At 51.8% G+C, this 24926-nt stretch overlaps 1 protein-coding gene and 1 non-coding gene across 3 annotated transcripts; both read right to left on the bottom strand.

Moving 5' to 3' along the window:
- Positions 1-5047: 5047 nt before the first annotated feature.
- On the bottom strand, positions 5048-22989 carry Slc1a5 (solute carrier family 1 member 5). Of its 2 annotated transcripts, XM_042700332.1 has the most exons (8): positions 16278-16894; positions 13213-13255; positions 12128-12184; positions 11452-11621; positions 10252-10485; positions 8716-8910; positions 8497-8631; positions 5048-5852 (listed from the first exon to the last, which is right to left on the bottom strand). In XM_042700332.1, the coding sequence occupies exons 1-8, from the start codon at positions 16808-16810 to the stop codon at positions 5618-5620; spliced, it is 1602 nt and encodes a 533-aa protein (XP_042556266.1). In that variant the 5' UTR covers positions 16811-16894; the 3' UTR covers positions 5048-5617. The 2 variants fall into 2 exon arrangements, with proteins under 2 accessions (XP_042556266.1, XP_042556267.1); XM_042700333.1 differs by lacking the exons at positions 12128-12184; positions 13213-13255; positions 16278-16894 and adding an exon at positions 22984-22989.
- Positions 11264-11395, bottom strand: LOC122125906. The gene has a single exon (XR_006150791.1).
- Positions 22990-24926: the final 1937 nt, after the last annotated feature.

Below are 24926 nucleotides of genomic sequence, written 5' to 3'. Positions count from 1 at the left end.
GCATGAATGAATGAACGAGTAGGGGCTTTACTGTCTTTCCTCATCCTAGCAGGCTGGCCTTGAACACCTGGTTCAAATGGCCCTCCAGCTGTATTCATTGGCTCATATCTGTAATCCCAGCTGCTCAAGAAGCAGCCAGGCCCTGATGGTTCACACCTGTCATCCTAGCTACTCAAGAGGCTGAGATCTGAGGATCACATTTCACAGCCAGCCCGGGCAGAGAAGTTTGTGAGACTGGTCTCCAAATGACCACCTGGAAACTAGAAGTAGAGATGTGGCTTGAAGTGGTAGAGCGCCAACCTTGAGCAAAACAGCTTAGGGAAGTGCCCAGGCCCCGAGTTCAAGCCCCACAACTGGCCAAAAAAAAAAAGGCAGCAACAGAGATTGGGAAGGTATCAGTTAGAGGCTAACCCACCCAAAACATTAGTGAGACCTCCTACACAAAGAAAACAAGCCTGGTTGACATGTCTATGATCCTAGCTCCACAGAGATCCTGGTCTGAGAACAGCCTAAAGCAAAACTGCAAAACTCAACCTGAAAAATAAGGCAAAAGGCTGGAGGCATGACTCGGGTGGTATCACACCTGCCTGGCAAGCAGTTCAAACCTCAGTATGGAAGAACTAAGAAACAAAAAGGATCCTCTTGCAGCAGGCTATTTAGTGCTGGATTACAAGTATCCCCCACCATTCTCAACCCTGAGGTGTATTTCTTGAAAAGCACTGAGCTGAGGATGTAGCTCAGAGGCAGAATGAGAATCATTATTAGCTGACCTGAGCTCCCAAGGGGTTAGTAATTTCTCAGTGCTACCACAGTGTTTTTGGGGACCTTTCTCTCTACTATTCATGAATAGCAAAAACCATTCAGGGCCTTACCATGCTGTCTCATTGGTTTTATATAGCCAAACAATTATAGTCAGCTAAATTTGGCTATGATAGGAAACTCCTACTAACAATTAAGATGAACTGAGTTTATATTAGAATATGGACTATTGAAACTTGCCTTTATCAAGTCTTTGGTTTTTGTATGTATGTGTGCTGGTATCGCAGTGGTGGCAGAACTAGTTCAGGGCTCTTGGATTTTTCACTCAAGGCTAGCACTCTACCACTTGAGCCACAGCTCCACTACTGGCTTTTTGGTGGTTCATGCAAGAGAAATTTCACGCATGCCAGGTGCCGGTAGCTCACGTCTGTAATCTCAGGAATACTCAGGAAGGATCAGAGTTCCAAGCAAATCAGGGCAGGAAAGTCCATGAGACTCTTTTCTCCCGATTAACCACCAAAAACCGGAGGTAGTGCTGTGGCTTAAGTGATAGAGTGCTGCCCTTGAGCTGAAGAGCTTAGGGACAGTGCCCAGGCCCAGAGGTCAAGCCCCATGACCAACCAAATAAGTTTCACAGGCTCTCCTGACTGGGTGGCTTCAAATCTAAATCCTCAGCTCTCAGCTTCCTGAGTAGCTAGGATGACAGGTGTGAGTCACCAACTAGTAAGTGTTAATTACTAATATGAAGCAGCCAGAAGAGAAGTAATGAACATTTCAAAAGCTACACTGTACTGCAACAAACCAGCTAGACTCCAGCCTCCCTGCAGGTGAACATGCAAGCAGCAACATGGAGCACAGAATCAAATTCTCCCTTGTAAATATACCAAGTCCTTTTGAAAGGGATTAGGGGCTGGGCATTTTCCAGGAAGTACCAGCCTTGTGTGAAATGAGGGATGTCTGTATGCTGTACTGTTAGAATCTTGGCAGTGACTCTCCACCATATCATCAAATCGCCTTGTAAACAAACGGCTCTGGGTAATTAGACACCAATACAAGGCATTTCCACCACCCAAGCTTACAGAAGTCACAGGCTGACTGTGATCTTTGGCAGGTAGCCCCACAAGTTTACATATGAAAATGTGTATTCCATGGGCTGGGAAGGTGGCTCAGTGGTAGAGTGCTTGCCTTGCATGCATGAGGCCCTGGGTTTGATTCCTCACTACCACATAAGCAGAAAAAGCCAGAAGTGGCGCTATGGCTCAAGTGGTACAACACTAGCCTTGAGCTGAAGAGCTGAGGGAGCCCACAGTTCAGGCCCCATGACTGACCAAAAAAAAAAAACACAACAGTTTATTCCAAATGACCATCCTTTCATTTTTCCTTTGAATTATGATTAGGATGATAATTGAATTTGTGAGTTTTTTTTTCCCCCCTTCAGGGTTGAGGATCAAACCCAGGGCCTTATTTCTTTTTGGATAGAGATCATTTATTTTTGCCCAGGGCTAGCCTTTGACTTTGATCCTCCTACTTAAGCCTCCCAACTAGCTAGGATAACAAGTGTGAATACTAGGCCTGGTTTGTTGAGGAGGGGGGGGGGGGTGGGATGGGTCCCAGGGGAGTGACCATGGGGTACTTTTCCTCAGGTCTTACATGACCTCCAGTGGCCTTGGGATAAGGCATAACAGAGCCATTGTTCCCCCAGCTGGGAAAATTGGCAGCCCCCCAAGGTCATATACCTGGTAGGCAGCCAGCTTCTCACAGACAGGCAGCCTTGGAACAGCTGGAGCCCTGTTTACTCATTCACTGCCAATCCTGAGCTCCTGAGATGTGGGGCCAGGCCTGTGCAGTGCAGTACAGTAGTAACCCACCAGTATAATAAACTAGCCAGTCTTACAAACACATGAAAGGCCCAAAGTATTGTTTGTTTGGCGCTAACCAGCACTGCAAAAGTAAATAAAGCATTCAAGAGGGTGTGGCTGGAGGATCTCAAGTTTGAGACCAGCCTGGGCTATGTGGCGTATTCTTGTCTTAAAATACCTAAGTAAGTAAATAGCATGGGTCTTTTTTTTTTTTTTTTTTTGTCAGTTGTGGGGCTTGAACTCTGGGTCTGGGTGCTGTCCCTCAGCTCTTCAGCTCAAGGCGAGCGCTCTACCACTTGAGCTACAGCACCACTTCCCTAAGTAAGTAAATAAAATAAACCTATGAGCAACTAGAATAGAATAGGTGCCCACAGAGCAGCGTGGGGAACGAGATGGAGGTGACATTTAAGCAATGGCTGAGGAGTCAAGTAGAGATGGGGGAAAGGAGGAGTGTCCAGGCTGTGAATAGCTAGTGCCAAGGCCCGGAGGCAGGAGAGGCCTGGTATGCTGGAGAGAGAATGAAGGAATGAGTGGGAAGTGGGGAGGAAGGCAGGAGAATGGGAGGTGAGGCTGGTGGGCCTTGGCTTTTTCTGAAAGACTTGGCATTAGAAATGGAGGCCACCCCCAAATGGAAACTGGCGCCCTCTGGTGGTCATGCTGGGAACAGACTAAAGTGGCAAGAAGGTCCAAGGTTGGGCTGCTATCACTGGACCAGGTGGTGCATATAGCATGGGGTGCAGCAGAAAGGGCCAGATTGGGGAGTTCTTTACAGAACAGAGAAAATGGGATTGCTGATAGCCTGGATATGAGTGTAAGGTCTAAAGGGCCTGTGCAGGGTCTCTTGTACCAGGCTCCTCTCCTTCTGTAATCCCTGAACCTTCCCACCAACACCAGATAGAATCAACCCAAGTGAACCAAGTCACCATGATCTCTGATGACTGCAGCTGCACCCTGCGTGTGTTAGCACTGGTGAGTGTTGCCTGGTGCCCAGCTATTGAAAGGTTCCAGGTTTGAGTCCCAGCCCCTGGAGGAGGCAGCAGTGGCTCACCCCCTCACTCACCATCCTTCTGAATGACTTGCAAGGATTTCACTGAAGACAGTTCAGTAGCTTTAAAAACCTGTTTGAAATTGCTCAATGGCAAATGTCTGTAATCTCAGCTTCCTCAGGAGCTGGAGATCTGGAGGATAGAGGTTCTAGGCCAGCCTTGGCAAAAACTTAATGCGACCTCATCTCAATCCATAAACGGGATGTGTGGTAGTACATTCCAATTATCTCAGCTATGTGGGTAGTGTATCCTTCTAGGACATCCTTAAGAAATACAAGACCCTATCCTGGAAGAGAAAACCCTAAAGTTACTAGGCACGCGGTCAGAATGGGCATGGTTAAAGTGATAGCGCACCTGCCAAGCAACTGCAATGTCTTGAGTTCAAATCTAATGTCAAAAAAAAAGGAGAAATTAAATTGCATAGGATATTTTTCCCATTGGGGGGGGGGGTCATTCATGGAGCTTGAACTCCAAGACCTGAGCACTGTCCCTGAACTTTTTCACTCAAGGCTCTACCACTTGAGCCACAGCTCCACTTAGTTTTCTGGTAGTTAATTGGAGATAAGAGTCTCACAGCCGGGCGCTGGTGGCTCACGCCTGTAATCCTAGCTACTCAGGAGGCTGAGATCTGAGGATCGCGGTTCAAAGCCAGCCTGGGCAGGAGAGATCGTGAGACTCCTATCTCCAATAAACCACCAGAAAACCGGAAGTGGCGCTGTAGCTCAAGTGGTAGAGCGCTCGCCTTGAGCTGAAGAGCTGAGGGACGGCGCCCAGGCCCAGAGTTCAAGCCCCACGACCAACCAAAAAAAAAGAGTCTCACAGACTTTTCTGCCCTGGCTGGCTTTAAACTACAATCCTCACATCTCAGCCTCTTGAATAGCTAGGATGACATGTGTGAACCACTGGCCCCCAGCTTCATTAATTATTATTTTATGGTAATGTTGGGGCTTTGACTCACCATCTTATGTTCTTTTTTCTTTTTTGGTCAGTTGTGGGGCCTGAACTCTTGGCTGGTCACTGTCCCTCAGCTCTTCAGCTCAAGGCTACTGCTCTACTACTAGAGCCACAGTGCCACTTCTGGCTTTTTCTGCCTATGTGGTGCTGAGGAATCGAACCCAGGGCCTCATTCATGCAAGGCAAGCACTCTACCACTGAGCCATGTTCTTGCTTGGCTTTTTTTCTCAAAGCTGGCACTCTACCACTTAAGCCACAGCTCCACTGCTGGCTTTTTGGTGGTTAACTGGAGATAAGAGTCTCATAAATTATCCTGCTCAGGCTAGCTTTGAGCCTCAGTCCTCAGATCTCTGCCTCCCCAGTAGCTAAGATTACAGGCATGAGCCACTGGCTCCTGGCTTAGTCCAATTCTTAAAACACCTGATTAAATACACTTGATAATTTTATTGCCAAATAGTGTCTTCTGGAGGGATAGTATTTTTTTCTTGGTCTTTCCCCCAGAGTTCCTGGAGTGTTTGTTATTGGGGGTAGCAGTGGGGGGTACATGGCCTGGGGACATTATGGGATGTACCCTGGAGGGTTTGGTGGTCAGAGCACCGCGTGATCCCGCCCCTACACACACGCGTGCGCGCACACACACACACACACACACACCACAGCTAAAGGCACTGTTACAGCCCACATGACTTGGCCTGGACATCCTCATTCAAAAGTGTAAAAATTCTCACCCACTTGTGCCAGTCATGGGGCCAGGCACCAGGGGAGAGCTGTGTAGCTCTGGGTTGGGGCAGAATATTTTCTCTTTGGGTGGAGACAAGAGTTGAGGACTCAGGAGATCCGGGTTCCTACAAGTACATAGAGTTCAGCAACAAGGTCCCCAATTTCCAGGAGCCCCGACTATCTCCTAGAACTGCGATTTGTCCATGAATCTACCCTTAGGGACTTCACTGTCCAGTGTCCCTCCCAATCCCAGCAGGACAAGGCAGGCCCTCCCGGGAATTACATGACGGATTCCTTCTCGAAGGTGGCAGCATCCTCACTGGGGCTCCGAGGCTGTTTGAGGAGGGGGTTCCCTTCCTCTGTGGGGACCGCGTACAGGTTGAGTGGTACTTCTGTCTTCACCTGGAGTAGCTCGGGTTCAGAGCTCTGTGACTTTGTACCATCCACGTAATTCTGGAGGATTCCCGCCCCCAAAGCGTCACCTTCCACGTTGATGACGGTACAGAACCGGTCCCTAAAATGGACAAGAAATGAGGTGCTGAGAGGGAAGGAAGAGGCCAGAGGAAGCCCAGGCCCAGCCACCCAACTCTTCCCCTGAAAGCTTTTTTTTTTTTTTTTTTGGGTCCAGTCATGGGACCTGAACTCTGGGCCTGGGCGCTGTCCCTCAGCTCTTCAGCTCAAGGCTAGCGCTCTACCACTTGAGCCACAGCACCACTTCCGGCTTTTTTCTTATGTGGTGCTGAGGAATCGAACCCAGGGCCTCATGCATGCAAGGCAAGCGCTCTACCACTGAGCCACCTTCCCAGCCCCCCCTGCAAGCTTTTGTAGTTTCTTTTTTTTGTTTGTTTGTTTTTGTCGGTTGTGGGCTTGAACTCTGGGCCTGGGCGCTTTCCTTCAGCTCTTCAGCTCAAGGCGAGTGCTCTACCACTTGAGCGACAGCACCGCTTTTGGCTTTCTGGTGGTTTATTGGAGATAAGAGTTTCACGGACTTTCCTGCCCAGGCTGACTTTGAACTTCGATCCTCAGATCTCAGTCTCCTGAATAGCTATGAACCACTGGTGCCTGGCTAATCTTCTGTATTTTCATCTGTTCTGTTTGGTTTTTGTTTCTTTGGTAGTACTTCTCTGTGTTTAGCTGATGCTCTACTACTTAAATCTTTTTATTTTTATTTTTTTAATTTTTATTTTGCTGGTCATGGGGCCTGAACTCAGGGCCTGGGCACTGTCCCTCAGCTCTTCAGTTCAAGGCTAGTGCTCTACCACTTGAACCACAGCGCCACTTGCACCTTTTTCTGCTTATGTGGTACTGAGGAATTGAACCCAGAGCATCATGCATGCAAGGCAAGCACTCATCCACTGAGCCACCTTCCCAGCCCAACCACTTAAATCTTTTTTTTGGGGGGGTCCAGTCCTGGGGCCTGAACTCTAGGCCTGGGCACTGTCCCCCAGCTCTTCAACTCAAGGCTAGCGCTCTACCACTTGAGCCACACAGCGCCACTACCGGCTTTTTTTTCTTTTTTTGCTTATGTGGTGCTGAGGAATCGAACCCAGGGCCTCATGCATGCAAGGCAAGCGCTCTACCACTGAGCCACCTTCCCAGCCCACCACTTAAATCTTATATCCAGACTTTGCTTTTTTTTTTTTTGCCCCCTGCAGGTACTGAGGCTTAAACTCAGGACCTGGCACTCTACCACTTGAGCCATAGCTCCATTTCTGGCTTTTTGGTGGTTAATTGGGGATAAGAGTCTCAAGAATTGGGGCTGAGAATGTGGAACTCAGTGGTAGAGTGCTTGTCTAGCATGCATGAAGCCCTGGGTTTGATTCCTCAGTACCACATACACAGAAAAAGCCGGAAGTGGCACTGTGGCTCAAGTGGTAGAGTGCTAGCCTTCAGCAAAAGAAGCTCAGAGATAGTGCCCAGGCCCTGAGTTCAAGCCCCAGGACTGGCAAAAAAAAAAAAAAGAACGGGGCGCAGGGGCCTCACGCCTGTAATCCTAGCGACTCAGGAGGCTGAGATCTGAGGATCACATTTCAAAGCCAGCCGGGGCAAGAAAGTCCATGAGACTTTTTTTTTTTTTTTTTGGGGGGGTGGGGTCCGGTCGTGGGGCCTGAACTCTGGGCCTGGGCGCTGTCCCTCAGCTCTTCAGCTCAAGGCTAGCGCTCTACCACTTGAGCCACACAGCGCCACTACCGGCTTTTTTCTTATGTGGTGCTGAGGAATCGAACCCAGGGCCTCAAGCATGCAAGGCAAGTGCTCTACCACTGAGCCACCTTCCCAGCTCCCCATGAGACTCTTATCTCCAATAAACCACTAGAAAACCAGAAGTGGTGCTGTGCTGAAGTGGTAGAGCGCTCACCTTGAGCTGAAGACCTGAGGGACAGCGCTCAGGCCCAGACAAGAAAAAAAAAAAGGCTCAAAAATTATCCTGCCTGGGCTAGCACTGAACCTCCGTCTTCAGATGTCAGCCTGCTGAGTAGCTAGGATTACAGGTGTGAGCTACCAGTACCTGGCAGCCCCTGCTTTTTCCTGGTGATTTTAGAGATGAAGTCATAGACTTTTCTGCCCAGGTTGGCTCAAACCTTGATCCTGTAGATCTCAGTCTTGTTAAGTATTTCAAACTACATTCATAAATCATGGGCACCATCCTAGTTCCTGTGTCAGCTTTCTGAGTACTGGGATAACAGGCATACACTACCATGCTGCCCAAATATTTATACTCTTAATAGTGTAATTATGATCCTAAACAACTATGTAACATTTATCAGGTTATTGGGGGCAGTCTGAAAGGGTGTGTGTGTGTGTGTGTGTGTGTGTGTGTACATTATATTAAATCAGTCATCTAGTCCTTAAGACCCTCTTCTCTGTATTTTACAGACAGAGAAATGGAGACGTAGGGAAATTACTTCCTCAAGGCCACACAGTTGGTGGCACTAGGATTGGAACCCAAGCTGCCAGGCCTGCATCATATCAACTAACCACTCCCGTTTACCACCTTCTAGAGTTCCTCTTAGATCCCCAAAGATGACAGTCTTCCCTCTTCCTGGAAAGCTCAAGGTCCCACCTGCTCCCTCTAGCAATCCAGGCCGGGTGGGCTTTCCTCTTCTGCCCACTCTGGCTTGTCCCCTATGCCCGGGGTCCCCCTGTGCCCCCCAGCTCACACTAGCCAGTCCACAGCCAGGATCAAGGAGATCTCCTTGACAGGGAGGTTGATGGCTTCCAGGATGATGGCGAGGGTGAGGACTCCTCCCGCGGGGATGCCGGCCGCCCCCACGCTGGACGCGGTGGCCGTGATCCTGGAGGGGGGGACATGAGGCAGATGACGCCGGGGTGGGAGGACACGGGGACCAGGAGGACCACCGCGGCCGCCTCGCACTCACAGGATGGTGATGACCTTCACCATGTCCAGGGATTGCCGGTTGAGCTGCGCGATGAACACGGCAGCCACGCACTGGAAGAGTGCCGCGCCGTCCATGTTCACCGTGGCACCGATGGGAAGGATGAAGCGGCTGATGTGCCTGGACACGCCATTCCTCTCCTCCACGCACTTCATCATCAGTGGCAAGGTGGCAGAGCTGCGGGGGACCAGACCGGGGGGGGGGGGGGGGGGAAGGAGGGGCCGACGGTGAGGCCACACCCTCCGATGGCCACGCCCACACGACAGTGCCCACGCCCCTAATGTAGACCACACCCTTTCCCAGGCGAAACCACACCCACATGTTAATGAGACCTGGGGGGTCCACAACACAGGCCACGCCCACATCCCAACTGAAACCAGGTCTACAAACAAAGACCATTCCCAAGACTCCTGTCTCTCAAAATGTCTACAGAAATTCCCACTTAAACTATGGGAGACCTTGTGTCAAGCAGAATAAAGGAAGAGGGGACTGGGGATGTGGCTCAAGTGGTGTTGCTAGTCGAGCAAGCTTGAGGCTGTGAGTTCAAATCCCACTACTAAAACAAAAAATTAAAGCTGGGCGCTGGTGGCTCACACCTGTAATCCTAGTTACTCAGGAGGCTGAGATCTGAGGAACGTGGTTCAAAGCCAGCCTGGGCAGGAAAGTCCCCAGGAGACCCTTATCTCAACCAGTCAAAAACTGGAAGTGGTGCTAGGGTTCGAGGGGTAGAGCACTAGCCTTGAGCTGAAGAGCTCAGGGACAGCGCCCAGCCCAGAGTTCAAGCCCCATGACTGACAATAAAATAAAAACAAATAAAAATTAAAAATCACACCTGACCCTGCAGAGCCCAGGTGTTGGCAGGCTCCAAGCAGGATTAGTTTTGTTTTTTGTGGGTTTTTTTTTTTGGGGGGGGGTGTCACAGGCAGGAAGGTTCAGAGAAGACAGGATGAACAAGAGAAGGTTGGATTAGAGTCAAACCTGAGCCCCTAGAACCAGGCTGGTAGGAAAGGGGAGATGGAAGGATGAAAAGGGTTTTTGTTTGTTTTTTGCCAGTCCTGGGGCTTGAACTCAGGGCCTGAGCACTGTCCCTGAGCTTCTTTTGCTCAAGGCTAGCACTCTACCACCTGGGTCATGGCACCACTTTAAGCTTTTTCTGTGTATGTGGTACTGAGGAATCGAACCCAGGGCTTCATGCATGCTACGAGGCAAGCACTCTACCACTGAGTCACATTCCCAGCTCTCCTCTTTTTTTTTTTTTTTTTTTTGTTGGTGTTGGGCGCTGTCTTTGCGTCTTCAGCTAAGGTGAGCACTCTACTGCTTAAGCCACAGCACCACTTCCAGTTTTCTAGTGGTTTATTGAAGATAAGAGTCTCACAGACTTTCCTGCTGAGGCTGACTTTGAATCATGATCCTCAGATCTCAGCCTCCTGAGTAGCTAGGATTATAGGCATAAGCTACCAGTGCCTGGCTTCCATTCCCATTTCTGTATGAGGATCCTGCCCAGGGGGTGAGGCTCACCTGGAAGAGGTGCCAAAGGCAGTGGCCAGCGGCGCCAGGATGCCCCAGAGGAAACGGTAGGGGTTTTTGCGGGTGAAGACGAAGTAGATGAGAGGCAGGACCAGGAGACCATGGATGGCGTGGCCCAGCAGACAGCACAGGATGTATTTTCCAAGACTAGTGAAGAGCTTCCCCACATTCTCCATCTCCACAATCTTGCCCGCCACCAGGAACAAGATGCCCACAGGAGCATACCTGGTCCCCCAGGAGAGAGGACCACAGCTGCTTACAATGGCAGGGCATTGTGCACCCGTGGGCCCTTCCCAGCCTGCTCACCCCCACATAGCAGGCAGAAACCTGAGCACCGTACCCAAGCCTCCCAGGCCTGGGTGATCCTCCGTTACTTCTTCCAGGCCAGGCCCTTTTCTTTGAAGGTGGTGCAGCCAAGAGATAAAAGCCCATGTGCTCAGATTTGAACTTGACCCCCAAATCCAGCTGCTATCCTGTAAGCCATTTGTTTTCTGGTTTGTTATAGCAGATGATGTGACCAGATCCAATACATGATCAGGACATGGCTAAAGGGGTGTGTGTGTGTGTGTGTGTGTGTGTGTGTGTGTGTGTGTGTGTGTGTGTGTGTGTGTGTGTGTGTGTGTGTGTGTGTGTGTCAGGACATGGCTAAAGGGGTGTGTGTGTGTGTGTGTGTGTGTGTGTGTGTGTGTGTGTGTGTGTGTGTGTGTGTGTGTCCCAGAACTAGGGCTTGAATTTTGGGGCCTTGTGCCACAACAGCTCCACTTCTGGCTTTTTGCTGGTGAACTGGAGGTAAGAGTCTTATGGACTTTCCTGCCCAGGCTGGCTTCAAACCAGAGTCCTCAGGTCTCAGTGTCCCGAGTACCTAGGATTACAGCCATGAGCCATTGATGTCAGCTTTAACTCATTTTTGAAGTCAAGTTGAGTGTCACTGCTCAGCTCTGGGCATGGACATGTCTTCCTTCACCTTATCCTTTATGGAGCTCTTCCCTGGGATGACTGTAGTGTTTGTTCTGAAAACCATGGGGTGTCACCACATCCACTCAAGCAGGGCACCCCCAAACCAGTCTTGATACTCTTGCTAATGGAGGGGGCAGGTCAGCACCACAAGGAAAAGACCAGGCCCTAGAAGTGGCTATTGAGGCACAGAGATAGCAATGCACTTGCTTAAAGTCACACAGCCTCAGCACCCACCACATAATCCAGGACACCAGCACCATGGTGGCGTCGTTGAAGGTGTTGAAGAAGCGGATGAGCAGCTCGCCCTCAGGCCCCAGCCTCCGCAGGGCCACGCCAAAGACGATGGCGAAGACCACCAGGCCCAGGATATTCATGCCCTCCACTTCTTTACCCTGGGGCAACTTCTGGTAAGAAACACATAGGCGTGTCCACCTGCTTAGTGGACAAGGCAGCTCCTCAAGGCTCCTTGGCCTTCCGGCTCAAGATCCAGGCGACCAGGGGCAAGAGACCTGTCACCACAGGTCACCCAAAGTGAGAGGGACTGGAATGGGGGGGGTCCCCAGGGAAGGGTAGGACTCAGAAGGGAAGGGGTGCCAGTGTGAGGAGGTATCACAGAGGGCTTCCTGGAGGAAGAGACATCTGTTGAGCCTGAAGGACAGGAGGAATGAACCAGGGCATGAGGGTGGGAAGACAGTTCTACCAAGAGGAAACAAAACGGGCAATGGCCTAAAATGGTGCATCCCCAGACTGGCACTTAGGAACAAGCCTGACCCACGGAGGAAGACAGAGAATAGGCAGAGGGGCAGGGATAGGGCAGTGGAGGCGGCCAGGGGGGGGGGGGGGACAGAGTGAGAGAAGAGGGAGGCTGAGGTGGAACACAGCTTTGAGAGGGAGAAGAGCCAGCACTCACCTGCACCTGCGTCCCGTTCATTTGGGTCTGGTTGCTCCGATCACTGACAGTGGAGTACTGTGGGAGAGAGGGCCAGGAAGATCCTGTAAGAACTGACATGGAGGAGCCCCCATCCCACCCAGGAGCCAACTGTGCTCCACGTCCACCTACATATTTTGATTCTTATTCAGTACTGGGGGCCAAACCCAGGCACTGGCACCTGCTATGTAAGTGCTCCAAAAACCAAACCAAACAAAATATGTAATCAAAAGGGCTCCCCTCCCCCCCCCCCCCGCCCCTGTCAGTCCTGGGGCTTGAACTCTGGGCCTGGGCGCTGCCCCTCAGCTCTTCAGCTCAAGGTAAGTGCTCTACCCCTTGAGCCACAGCACCACTTCTGGTTTTCTGGTGGTTCATTGGAGAGAAGAGTCTCACAGATGTTCCTGCTCTGGGGGACCGGTGTTTTATGAGGCAAGGTCTGGGGAACTTTACCCAACCTGGTCTTTTAATTCCAGGAGCTGAAATTAAACGTGTATACTACCATACCCAGCCACCTTGAGCCTCCTTTAAACTCAACCATCTTTTTTTTTTTTTGGTCAGTCATGGGGCTTGAACTCTGGGCCTAGGCACTGTCCCTGTGCTCTTCAGCTCTATCACTTGAGTCACAGCACCACTTCTGGTTTTCTAGTGGTTTATTGGAGATAAGAGTCTCACGGACTCTCCTGCCTGGGCTGGCTTTGAACCATGATCCTCACATCTCAGCCTCCTGAGTAGCTAGGATGACAGGTGTGAGCCACCGGCGCCCGGCTTCAACCATCAGCTTTTATCATACCCCACTTTTTAGAAGTAGAATCTGAGACTCAGAGGTAAAGCTGTTGTCACCAGGTAGAAAAACCAAAGGAGGTAATGGAGCCCAGGTCCAAACCTAGGGCCTCAGGACTCAGTAGCTTCTTGCTACTCCCCGAAACTTCACCCCCTTATTCTCATTTCCTCATAGGGAAAAGCCCAGATGGATCTCAGGGCTGCATACTCTCAGGTGGACAGGGCCACAAAGATTGTTTTTACTTCCGCCCCAGCCAGGGGACAACTTCCCCTCCCTGGAGACTCACAGATCTGAAGGCTGCAGTGACCAGGTTGGAAGGGAAGATATTCCTGCAGAGATAAGACACACAGGGGCTATTAGAATACCATAAGGCGGTGTGGGGGGATTGAGGGGAAACAGGGGTGTGTTTTGCCGGGAGAGGGCTGGATGGGAACAACAAGTCCCCATCTTTACCCGTACAAGACCTACCCATGCCCAGGCAATGGAGCCTGCTTGCGCCCCTTTACCCTGAGCTGGCCCGAGAAGGTTGGCAGGATTGTGGGTTGGAGGTAAAGAATGTTAGGCTCAGAGGCAGTAGGGGTGGGGGCGGGGCATGGAGGGCGGAGCCAGGGCGGGAAGGACCTGGGGTGGATGGGGTGTGTCTGGGTGACAGGGCGTGGTCTTGAACTTGAGGGGCGGCGTCACCCTGGCCTCAGCCCCACCCACTGCCTGGAATAAGTCACTCTGGCCAGGCTTGCATCAGCCGCTTCCTGGAGGCCTGGTCCCCCAGGGGCTGGCTCTGGGTGATGGAATGCAGCAAAGATCAGGTCACGCTGAGTGACAGGGGGTTGCTGTGAGGCTGTTCTGCGGGAAGGCGTCTAATGCTGTACATAAACCAACTCACACCATCTTGGCCCCAGTCCGGGGATTGGAAATTGAGGTAGCCAAAAGCAAGAAACTTGCTCAACGCCTGCCATCCTAGTTTACTCAAGAGACTGAGATCTGAGGATCACATGTCAAAGCCAGCCTGGGAGCAGGAAAAGTCCATGAGACTCTAGTCTTCAACTAACCAGCAAAAAGATGGAAGCAAAGCTGTAGCTCAAGTGGTACAGTGAAAAAGCTCAAGGACAGCAGCCCAGGCTTGAGTTCAAGTTCCAGGGCTGGCACAAACAAAGCCTTGCCCAGGTGGAATGTGACAGAGGTGGGATTTGAACCAGAAGCTGCCTCTGGAGCCCTTACTCCCAGAATCTTTTTTTTTTTGGGGTGCGGTCGTGGGGCCTAAGCGCTGTCCCTCAGCTCTTCAGCTCAAGGCTAGCGCTCTACCACTTGAGCCACAGTGCCACTTCCAGCTTTTTTCTTTTTGCTTATGTGGTGCTGAGGAATCGAACCCAGGGCCTCATGCATGCAAGGCAAGCGCTCTACCACTGAGCCACCTTCCCAGCCCTACTCCCAGAATCTTTATGTGTGTGTGTATGTGTGTGTGTGTGTGTGTGTGTATGTGTGTGTATATGGCTGGCCTTGAACTTGTGATCTTCCTACTTTTCCTACTTAGCTTTGTTCTGCCCAAGTACTGGGGACTGATCTAGGGCCCCAAAGGCTCTACACACTTGAGCCAGGCCCTCAGCCCCTTTGTTTTTGTTTGAAGACAAGTCTCCGTAGCTACCTACCTAGGCTGGCCTCAATCTCATGATCCTCCTGCCTCTACCTCCCCAGCAGCTGGGATTACAGACATGTGCCATCATTCCCGGCTGCAGTGTTCTGAGGCCTGGTAGGTGATGGTGGTTGATGGGTGTGTAACAGCTGGTGGAAGGCCACGTGTCTCTCGGAGGGCACCTCCGGCCACCAGGGGGTGTGTCAGTTGGTGAGATGTTCCAGCTAAGTTTGGAGGTGCCCCACAGTTTAGGCCCTGGGTGAGGCCTGTCCTCACAAACAGCCTCAGGTGGGTGTGCCCACCTCCTGAACCCAGCTAATCTCTCTCCTCCAGAAGCTCTAGGTTCCCAGCTGTGACCATGCAAACCCAGACTCCAATGCGTCAGCAGGCCCCTAGAGGCAAGAATACTCAGTTATGTGCCTCACCACTTCCTGTCCCCACTTCCAGGAAGTCCCCAACCTGCAGACATTGCATCAGACTCCTATATGTGGCTATGCAGCCGGGAGATCCCAGCCACCTGAGAGGCTGAGATCTAAGGATCATAGTTGAAAGCCAGCTGGGGTAGGAAAGTTGGTGAGACTCTTCTCTCCAATGAACTAGCAAAAGGCAGAGGTGGAGCTGTGGCTCAAGTGGTAGAGTCCTGGCCTTGAGCCCTGAGTTTAAGCCCGGGTACAGGTGCAGGCAGACACACACACACACACACACACACACACACACACACACACACACACACACACACACACACACACACACACACACACACACACACACACACACACACACGAGCATGGTGGAAAAAAGCAAAAGTCAAAACAACACATCAGATTTCCTCACCAGGGCTGGGAAGTGGCTTAGTGGTAGAGCGCTAGCCTTGCATGCCTGAGGCCCTGGGTTCGATTCCTCAGCACCACATAAGCAAAAAGAAAAAGCCGGAAGTGGCGCTGTGGTTCAAGTGGTAGAGCGCTTGCCTTGAGCTGAAGAGCTGAGGGACAGCGCCCAGGCCCAGAGTTCAGGCCCCAGGACCGGACTAAAAAAACAAAAAAACCCAACAGATTTCCTCACCAAAGCTCTAAGCTACCAGCTCTGGGGGCTCCATGGGAAAAGCAGAGGAGGAAGGGAAGTGGGAAAGGGGATACCGGGCTGATCTCATAGGGTGCTCTGGCCCCCAGATGAATCGGGAGAGGAAGAGGCTGAGCAAAATAAAATATAGCTGACTGGATCTGGAGATAAGTGGTCTGAGCAGCCCTGAGAAGTGGGGAGGGGGGGGGAGCTCTCACCTGGTCTCATGAGAGTCCTTGGCTGGTCAGGAAGTCCCAATGGGCATGGATAACTGTTTTTGGGGTCCCCATACAGCTTCTCCTGTCCCACAGCCAGAGCTGGGGATGTCCCTGGGGTCCTCTTCACTGGCTCTCCTGACTCACAAAGACCCCCCCCTCCCATGGGTGGGGGAGCTCCTGCTAAACCCTGTTGCCGCTGATCCTGTCCTCAACACCCCCGAAAGGGCAAGGTCTGCCCCCCCCCCCAACACTGGCCCCATCCACTTCCGTGTCTCTAAGTCTCCTCCAGTCCACATGGTGCTCTGGCTCTGCCCAGCGCAGGGTACCCCCTGGGACTCGGGGGTTGTGGGGTGGGGATGTGTGTGATGAGGTGGGGATCTGGAGTGATGGGGTGGGATGGGGTTTGGGGTTGATGGGGTGGGATTGAGGGGTGGGGTGTCTGACCTCACAAGATCCAGGAAGGAATCGAGCACCTCCTTGCTGGCCTGTGGGACATCGCCGGCGGCCCCAACCGAGGCATCGACGGAGTCGGCGCCGGGCCGCAGCAGCAAGGCCAGCGCCACACCGAGCGCGGAGGCCAGCAGGGTGGAGGCCAGGAAGAAGAGCAGGGCCCAGGCGCCCAGCCGGCCCAGGGCCGTGGGGTCCAGGCTGGCGGCGCCGCCCACCAGGCTGCACACCACCAGCGGCAGGATGACCATCTTCAGCAGGCGCAGCAGCAGCTCCCCGGGGAAGGCGAAGGCGGCCCGGCGCTCGGGGCTCACGGAGACCCCCAGCCCCAGCGCCACGCCGGCCACCACAGCTGCCACGGTCAGCAACACCAGCGCGTTGGCCCGGAGGCAGCGGCGCAGCCGGGACTGGGCCGCGCGGCGCCCGCCTGCGGCCCGAGCCTCCCCGCCGCCCAGCGCCGGGCCGCCGTTGGCGCTGGGGTCCGGCTCCGAGGCTGCCTTGGGGTCGGGCTTGGGGGGATCGGCCACCATGGCGAGGCGGGCAAAGCGGGCGAGGCGGGCGCGCGGAGCTCCTGGGCGCCCGGGGCTGTGGTGAGTGCGGTCCTTCCCGCCACGCGGAGGCCCTTAAGGCGCAGGGGAGGTGCGCCACAGCGCCCCGCGGCAGCCACGCGGGGAAGCGCCCCGGAGTCAGGCAGGGTGAACTCCCGGGCTCCGCCAGGTTTTCTCCTGGGCGGAGCCCTGGGGCCCCCTGCGCCTTCCCTGCTCTGGGTGCGCGCGCGCGCGCGCGCGCGCGTGCGTGTGTGTATGTGCGCACGCGCGCGTGCAATGCCTGAGTGTAAAGAGTGAGTTGAGAGCCCGTGCGTTTGTTTCTTGGACTCTGGCTTTTGGAGGATCAGAGTACCAGCACTAAATAACAAACCACCACCAATTAAAACCAAATGTGTGGCTGGCTTGTAACCCCAGCTACTAGGGACGCTGAGATCTGGAGCTGGATGGAGGTGAGGCCCAGGTGGTAGAGCAGAGGGCCCGCTATGCAAAAGGAAGGGCAGCAAGTGTGAGGAACTGAGTTCACACACCAGTGCCACACACACACACATATATATTCAAGAGGGAAAATGATGAAAATGAGGCTGAAGCAGAGATAGGAGCCCGACCAAGAGGGTGGCAGAAGTCAATAAAAAGGAGATGGGGTATAGTTCAGGAACAGAGCCTTATGCATTTATTGTGACAGAATATTTATCAGGCATTGTGGAATGTGCCTGAAATTCCTGCAGGAGGAGGAGGAGGCAGGAGGATCAGGAGTTTGAGGCCAGCTTAGCAAGACTTAAAAACAAAATATAGCCAGGTGCTGGCAGCTCATACCTACTCAGGAGGCTGAGAGCTGAGGATCAAGACATGAGACTCCCATCTCCAATTAACTACCAGAAAGCTGGAAGTGGAGCTGTGGCTCAAGTGGTGGAGAGCTAACCTTGAGTGAAAAAGCTTAGGGACAGAGCCTAGACCTTGAGTTCAAGCCCCAGGGCCAGCACACATTCTTACACTGGATCACACAGACTTGAATAAAAATCAGAATGGCGTCACTCATGCTAAAAGGTGCACATGAGCAAACCTAAATTGTGATCTGACTTCCTGAGAAATCATGAAGAGGGCGAGATTTCTCAAAAAGGCCAGTTTCAGTGGACCAGGAAGTGTCATCAGGTTTAATCCTCAATCCTTTAATTGCAACAAAAAGTAACATGTGAGGCTCTGCCTTGAACCAAATATGTATCTATTGTTCTATCGCACAAGGAAAGTAACTGTGAAATCATGACTCTTCAAAGCTTTCCTTTCTTCAAACCAATCTGAGGCTGGGGACGAGGCTGAGTGCCCATCACTTGCCTGCCTGGCACGCATGACAAAGCCCTGCTTCCATTCCCAGTGCCGAGGGGAAAAAAGCTTTTCCACTTTCCTGAATCAATGCTCATTCTGTGTCATGGAACGATAAGTTGCCTGGTTGTAGCATCACAACATAAAACCAACTAGGATTGCTGAACCAAGTCAGATATGGCAGTTCATGCCTGTAATCCCAGCAATGCTGGTGGGGGGCAAGGGAGGGGGACACTAAGGAAAAGGGATCTAGAGTTTAAGCTAACCTGGGCTACATAGCAAAATCCTGATACCCTTCTCCCCCCCCCCCCCCCAATAAAAAGAAAGGAAGGAGAAGGGAAGGAAGGAAAAGAAAGGAAAGGAAGAAAAGGGAGAGAAGGAGTGGGGGGGAGGAGGGAAGCAGTGGATCTTTGGGCCATCTATGCCACTTCCCACCCTGGCCTGGGCAGAGCCAAAGCAAGCAATTGGAGAAGGGGCCACTCTGCCCTTCCTTGCTCCGCAATCACTTTTTTAAGGGCTGGCTTGTCTGATTCCCAGAAGGCCTCTCCCAGATGCAGTGGCCCTGGAATTTTCACCTGTCGTCACTCAGGTTTCTGGGCCTTCGGGGCCAAGACCTGGGGTGTTAGGTGCTGCCTTCCCTGCCATCCCCCAGGTCTTGACAAAGCCAGGCTCCTACCACCACCCCAGGACCAAGCCTGGGACTCACCAGTGCCAGAAGACTCAGGTGACCTGGATAGAAAGACATTCAAGCTCACGCCTGTAATCCCAGCTACTGAGGGGGCTGACATGTGAGGATTGTGGTTTGTAGCCAGCCTAGGTGAAGCTCCCAAGACTTTTAGCTCCAATGAGCCAGCAGAAAACCACAAGTGAAGGTGTGGCCCTGAATTCAAGCCCCAGTACTGGCACAAAAAATTAAAAAGCCACACACCAGTGTCACAGGCCTGTAATGCTAGCCACTCAGAAGGCTGAAATCAGAGGATCAAGGTGTGAGGTCAGCCCAACTAACCAGCAAAATGCCAGACTGGAGGTGTGGCTCATGTGGTAGAGCTCCAGTCTTGAATGAAAAAATCCAACTGAGAGAATGAGGCCCTGAGTTCTCAGTTTAAAAAAAAAACAAGCCAAACCAGGAGCTCCTCTGTCAGCACAAATGGGGAAACTGAGTCCCTATGACCCATAGATACGTCGTGAAAGTACAACAGAATCTAAAAGGGCTGAAGATTTTAGGTGTCCAGCTGCCAAAACCCTGGAAGGTGAGACATGGAGGCACACATGGAGAGACATCAACTCATATTCCACACAGCTCTTCCCTTCCCCCTTTCCTGTTTTTTCCCAAGATAATATCTGGCCAAGTTGTCCAGACTGGCCTTGAACTCTTAGAATCGAGTGATTCTCCTACCTCAGCCTTCCCATAGCGAGGACTGTAAGCATTTATCATCGGGCCTGGCTATTTTAATTAACTTACTGTTTAGGCAATTATATTTATATGGTTCAATTATAATTAAAATTAATTATGTTACTTAATTGTAATTATATAGTCAAATTAATTTAATTTAGTTATTTAATTTTTGCTGTCCTGAGGATTGAAATCAAGACCTCATCCTTGCTAAGCAAGTACTTTACTACTTGAGCCACATGTCCAGCCTTTACTTATTTATTTATTGCCAGTTCTGGGGCTTAAACTCACCCTGGGAGCTGTCTCTGAGCCTCTTTGTGTTCAAGACTAGCACTCTACCACTTGAGCCACAGCGCCACTTGCAGAATTTCTTTTTTTTCTAGTCCTGAGGCTTGAACTCAGGGTCTGGGCACTGTCTCTGGGCTTCTTTTGCTCAAGACTAGTACTCTACCACCTGAGCCACAGTGATGCTTCTGGCTTTTTCTGTTTCTGTGGTACTGAGGAATTGAACCTAGGGCTTCACGCATGCTAGGTAAACACTCTACCACTAAGCCACATTCCCAGCCCATTTCCAGCTTTTTCTGAGTAGTTTATTGGAGATGAGTCGAGTCTCATGAATTTTCTTGCCTGGGCTGGCTTTGAACCGCAATCCTCAGATCTCAGCTTCCTGAGTAGCTAAGATTACAGGTCTGAGACACTGGTGCTCTGCCTTAAATTTTATTTTTGAAGGCTTTATTATCTTAGCTTAACTTCTGAGGGGTCATGATGGGGACATGATGGGGTCATGTGTACCCTCCCTCCTTGCCATGCCAAGGGACAAGGCCTGTGGGCAGACTTGGCATGGTCGACAGAAGGCTGTGCCCTGTGACACATTTGTGGGTGGGGCTGGGGTGGGGCCTGGCCTCCTGAGAAGCCATTGGCTGGCAGATGTGTGCAGCGGTCCTGCCCCCACCCTTTGACACAGCACTGCAGGGGCCAGACCCGTGTTGTGCAGGAAGGAGTCTGAAGCAGGGCAACACCACAGCCCTTTCTGCATCCATAGAAAGACTGGAACCAAAGCTGGGCGCCGGTGGCTCATGCCTGTAATCCTAGCTACTCAGGAGGCTGAGATCTGAGAAGCTCAGTTCAAAGCCAGCCAGGGCAGGAAAATCCATAACACTCACCTCCAATTAACCACTAGAAAACCTGAAGTGGATCTGTGGCTCAAAGTGGTAGAGCGCTAGCCTTGACTGAAAAAGCTCAGGGACAGTGCCCAGGCCTTGAGTTCAAGATCCAAACTAGGCTGCTGCCAGAGGGCCTGGAGAAATACACTTCGGCCCATCCATGCAATGGAAGACCATGCAGCTTTATAAAAGAACAAGCCAGGTGGGTGGTGGTGGCTCACGCCTGTAATGCTAGCAACTCAAGAAGCAGAGTTCTGAGGATCACAATTTGAAGCCAGCCCAGGCAGAAAAGTCCATGAGACTCTTCTCTCCAATTAATCAGTGAAAAGCTGCAAGTAGAGGTGTGGCTCAAGGGTAGAATACCAGCCTAGAGCCAAAACCCTAAGGCACAGCCTCTATTGCCAGCACTCGGGGTTGAGTTAGCCGAATGGCCAAGTCAAAACACAAAAAAAATTTAATGGGTGGTGGAAGTGTGTGTGTATAGGTAGAGGCCAGTCATATAAAGGTATAAGAGACTTCATGTCAACCAATGGCTAGGTGCAGTAGTACACACCTGTCATTCCAGCCATAAAGGGAAGCATGACTAGGAAGACTAAAGTCTGGGGGAAAGAGCAAAACACAGTCTCAAAAATAACAATAGTGGGACTGGGAAGGTGGCTCAGTGGTAGAGTACTTGCCTTGCATGCATGAGTCCCTTGGCTCGATTCCTCAGCACCACATAAGCAGAAAGAGCTGGAAGTGGTGCTGTGGCCCAAGTGGTAGAGCACCAGCCTTGAGCTGAAGAACTGAGGGACAGTACCCAGGCCCAGAGTTCAAGCCCCACGACTGACAAAAAAAAAAAATAATAATAATAATAGTGGGCTGGGAAGGTGGCTCAGTGGTAGAGCGCTTGCCTAGCATGCATGAGGCCCTGGGTTCGATTCCTCAGCACCACATAAGCAGAAAAAGCTGTGGCTCAAGTGGTAGAGCACTTGCCTTGAGCTGAAGAGCTGAGCCCCATGACCACCACCACCACCACCACCACCACCAACAAAAAGTAAGCCAGGCATTGGTTGCTCAGGCCTGTAATCCTAGCTACTTAGGAGGCTGAGATCTGAGGATCACCAGGGCAGAAAAGTCCATGAGACTCTAATCTCCAATTAACCACCAGAAAACCGAAGTGGTGCTGTGGCTCAAGTGGTAGAGCGCTTGCTTTGAGCTGAAGGGCTGAAGGACCGTACCCAGGCCCAGAGTTCAAGCCCCACAACCGACCAAAATAATAACAACAACAATAATAATTGTAAAAAAAAAAAAAAAAGGCTCGGGGAATGGCACTAGTGGTAGCAGGCTTCCTTAGCAAACACAAGACACTGTATTCCAACCCCAGATCTGCAATAAACAACAAGGCCAGCAAACAGTGGGTCGTGGCTATAATCCCAGCTACTCAGGATGCAGAAATTGGGAGGACCAAAGTTCTAGGTCAGCCAGGCAAAAAGTTAATAAGATCCTATCTCAGTCAATAATGGGGTCAAGGAAGATATATGCCTGCCATCTCTGTTGTGTGTGATGAGCATAAGTGGGAAAATCATGGTTCAAGTTGACCAGGGCAAAAAGCACAAGACCCTTCCTGTAAAATGAGATAAGCCCAAGAGAACTTGAAGTCATAGCACCTACCTTGCAAGATTGAAGGCCTGAGATCAGTTCCAAGTCAAAAAAAAAAAAAAAAAGATTAGGCCAAAAGAAAGCAAAACAGAAAAGACTGCTAAATATTTACTCAGTGTGTTTCTAGGAGGAAACAGTTTTGAATTGGACCCTTTGCCAATTTCCATGGTATAAATTAACTCCCCTAATGTCAAAGGAAAAACAAACAAAAAAGGATCAGAAAGCAATAGATGTTGACATTGCCTTTGATTTCATGTAAATTATGTACCTGTGTGTTTGTATAATTTAATGTCTCTTTCTCTCATTTAATAACAGCTATGTTTACTGGGTTGCAAAATTCTGGAAGGTTCAGCGATCTGCTCTGGGGAAGTGGTCCTGGTGCACACCAATGGGTAGATGGAAAGCAAATTGCTGTTGTTTTGTTTTGTAGGGAGAACTGGGACTCCATCCTGAACCCAGGGCCTTCATGCATGCTAGGCAAGTGCCCTACACCAATCTAGATCTGCACCCCTAAAAGCTAAATTTGGGACAGCAGCCTAGAAGAGAGTTTTGCTTCACACTTCTCAATCTGTGCTTCCAGAAGGCAGAGATGTCCCTGAGAAAAGTCACAAGAAACTGGGGCCTGTGGGCTGGTTTCACACCTGCGCCTCCGTGCTGGGAACCCGACCCCGCCTCCACCTAGAGGCTCCGCCCCAGGCCGGAGGCCCCGCCCCCAGCAGCTCTTCCAGCCTCTGATGTGATCTGATCACAGTCTGGGCTGGTCAGGGGTAGCTGAGACTTGGCTCTCTCCACCGGATCCTTAGGTGAGGGTGGATGACTGCAGGAGGGGCCCATGGGACCAGGAGAGGGGGAAGGGGAGGAGGGAGGGGAGGGAGGGAGGGAGGACTTGTGCATCGATCCCTTGCCATTGTGGCACAAAGCAGGCCATGTGTCTTCAATTACCTATGAGATTTCCTCCCCCCCTCAATAAAAAGTACCTGCCCTCGGGTGGGGGGAGGGGGAGGGGGAGAGCTGTGCTGGGGATGGGGAGGAGGAAGGAGAGAGGAGGGTGAGCCTGAGCCTGGAGGAGGAAGGGAAGGGAGGGGGAGGGGAATGACCTAGCAGAAGGGACAGCTGGGGTTGCCAAGCCATTCTGGCCCATTCCAGAACATTCCCACAGTGGAATGTTCAGCATGAAAGCCTTAGAAGGTTCTGGGAGGCCAGGCCTGGCCCTCCCCGGTACTCAGCCCCTCCAAGCTGACTTGAGGATCTCTCAGAGAGACACCTCAATTATCTGTGCCCCAATATAGCAAGACTCCCCAGAGTTCCAGCCACTTCCCAGCATCCCTGGGGAAAAGGTTGTTTTGTTTTTTTACTGGCCATGTCCCAAAGAGGAGGTGAGGCTCACATCTGGCCTTCCTGCTCCCTCCTCCCCACTCCACCCTCCCTCTTTCCTTCCCATCCTCCTCTCCTCCCTCTAGGCAGCCAGATCCAACTTCCCCAGGGTCCCAGAACCTCCTGTCCCCCTCCCCCCCCTCCTTCCCTCCCCACCTCCTCCCCACCCTGCCTCTTCTTGACATCTTGGCTTCCTTCCTTGGGGTGCAAATATTTGCTGGACACCAGTCCCTCCACCTGGCGCCCTGCCAGGGACTAGGAGGAAGTGAGGAGAGACCACATCATACCCAGAAGCACAGGGTGTTTTAGAAGAGCTCATGGCTTCAGGAACCCTGGGTCTGGCTGGGAAGGGAAAGGCAGGCAGGAGGACCAAAAAGTAAGGTGGCTCAGAGGCACAGATGAGCTTATGGAGGCCAGCAACCAGAAAGCAACCCAGGAGCTAGATCTGAGGTACTGAGAAGAAATGGCTGAAAAGGTGGTTTCCATTAATTCCTGCCCACCCCCCCACCCCAACTGTGGAACTTGAACTCAGGGCCTGGGCACTATCCCTCAAGGCTGATCCCTTTACCACTTGCACCCACAGCTCCATTTCCAGCATTCTGGTGGTTAACTGGAGATCTTGAATTCTCAGGATTTGTCTGCCTGGGCTGGCTTGGAACCGCGATCCTGAGATCTCATCCTCCTGAACAGCTAAGATTACAAGTGTAATGTGCCTGGCTTCTTAGTAATATTAGTGACAGTTTAAATAGTAATTTTTTTCTCTTTTTTAGGGGGGTGGGGTGGGGTGGAGTGTGCCAATCTTAAGGCTTGAACTCAACCTGAGCATTGTCCCTGAGCTTTTGTACTCAAGACTGGTGCTCTACCACTGGAGCCACAGCTGTGTCTCTGCGGTCTTTTGGGACTCTGGGGTGGGTGACTCTTGTATTCAGTGGGAGGGGCCCACCTGGCCACACAGGAAGCCAGAAGGCCAGGCATGCTCTGACTCTCAACCATGACAGGACTGGGGCAGGTGGGAGGCTCCGCGCCAGCTCCTCTCCCAGCTGACATTCTCCCTCTGGGCTCGGCCTGCCTTTCCTTTCCTCAGGCCAGGAACAAACTCTCCCGCTCCACCTTGAACTTGCTTTCACCCAGGCTAAAGAGGCTCCCTTCCCTCTGCCAGCTCTATTCCCCCCTACCCCCCAGCCTCTGACAACTACCAGCAGGCCCCTGC

Source organism: Dipodomys spectabilis, unplaced genomic scaffold (genome assembly GCF_019054845.1).
Source record: "Dipodomys spectabilis isolate Male_0828 unplaced genomic scaffold, ASM1905484v1 ptg000266l, whole genome shotgun sequence".
Lineage (NCBI taxonomy): Eukaryota > Metazoa > Chordata > Mammalia > Rodentia > Heteromyidae > Dipodomys > Dipodomys spectabilis.
This window is presented reverse-complemented; position numbering and strand designations above follow the sequence as displayed.

Coding starts and splice junctions, on each gene's coding strand:
- Slc1a5 (XM_042700332.1), bottom strand. CDS start 16,810: ATGGTGGCCGATCCCCCCAAGCCCGACCCCAAGGCAGCCTCGGAGCCG. Junction 8,911..10,251: donor GCCTTTGGCACCTCTTCCAG/GTGAGCCTCACC, acceptor GGTCCCCCGCAG/CTCTGCCACCTTGCCACTGA. Junction 5,853..8,496: donor CTGGCTGTGGACTGGCTAGT/GTGAGCTGGGGG, acceptor TGTCCATTTTAG/GGACCGGTTCTGTACCGTCA.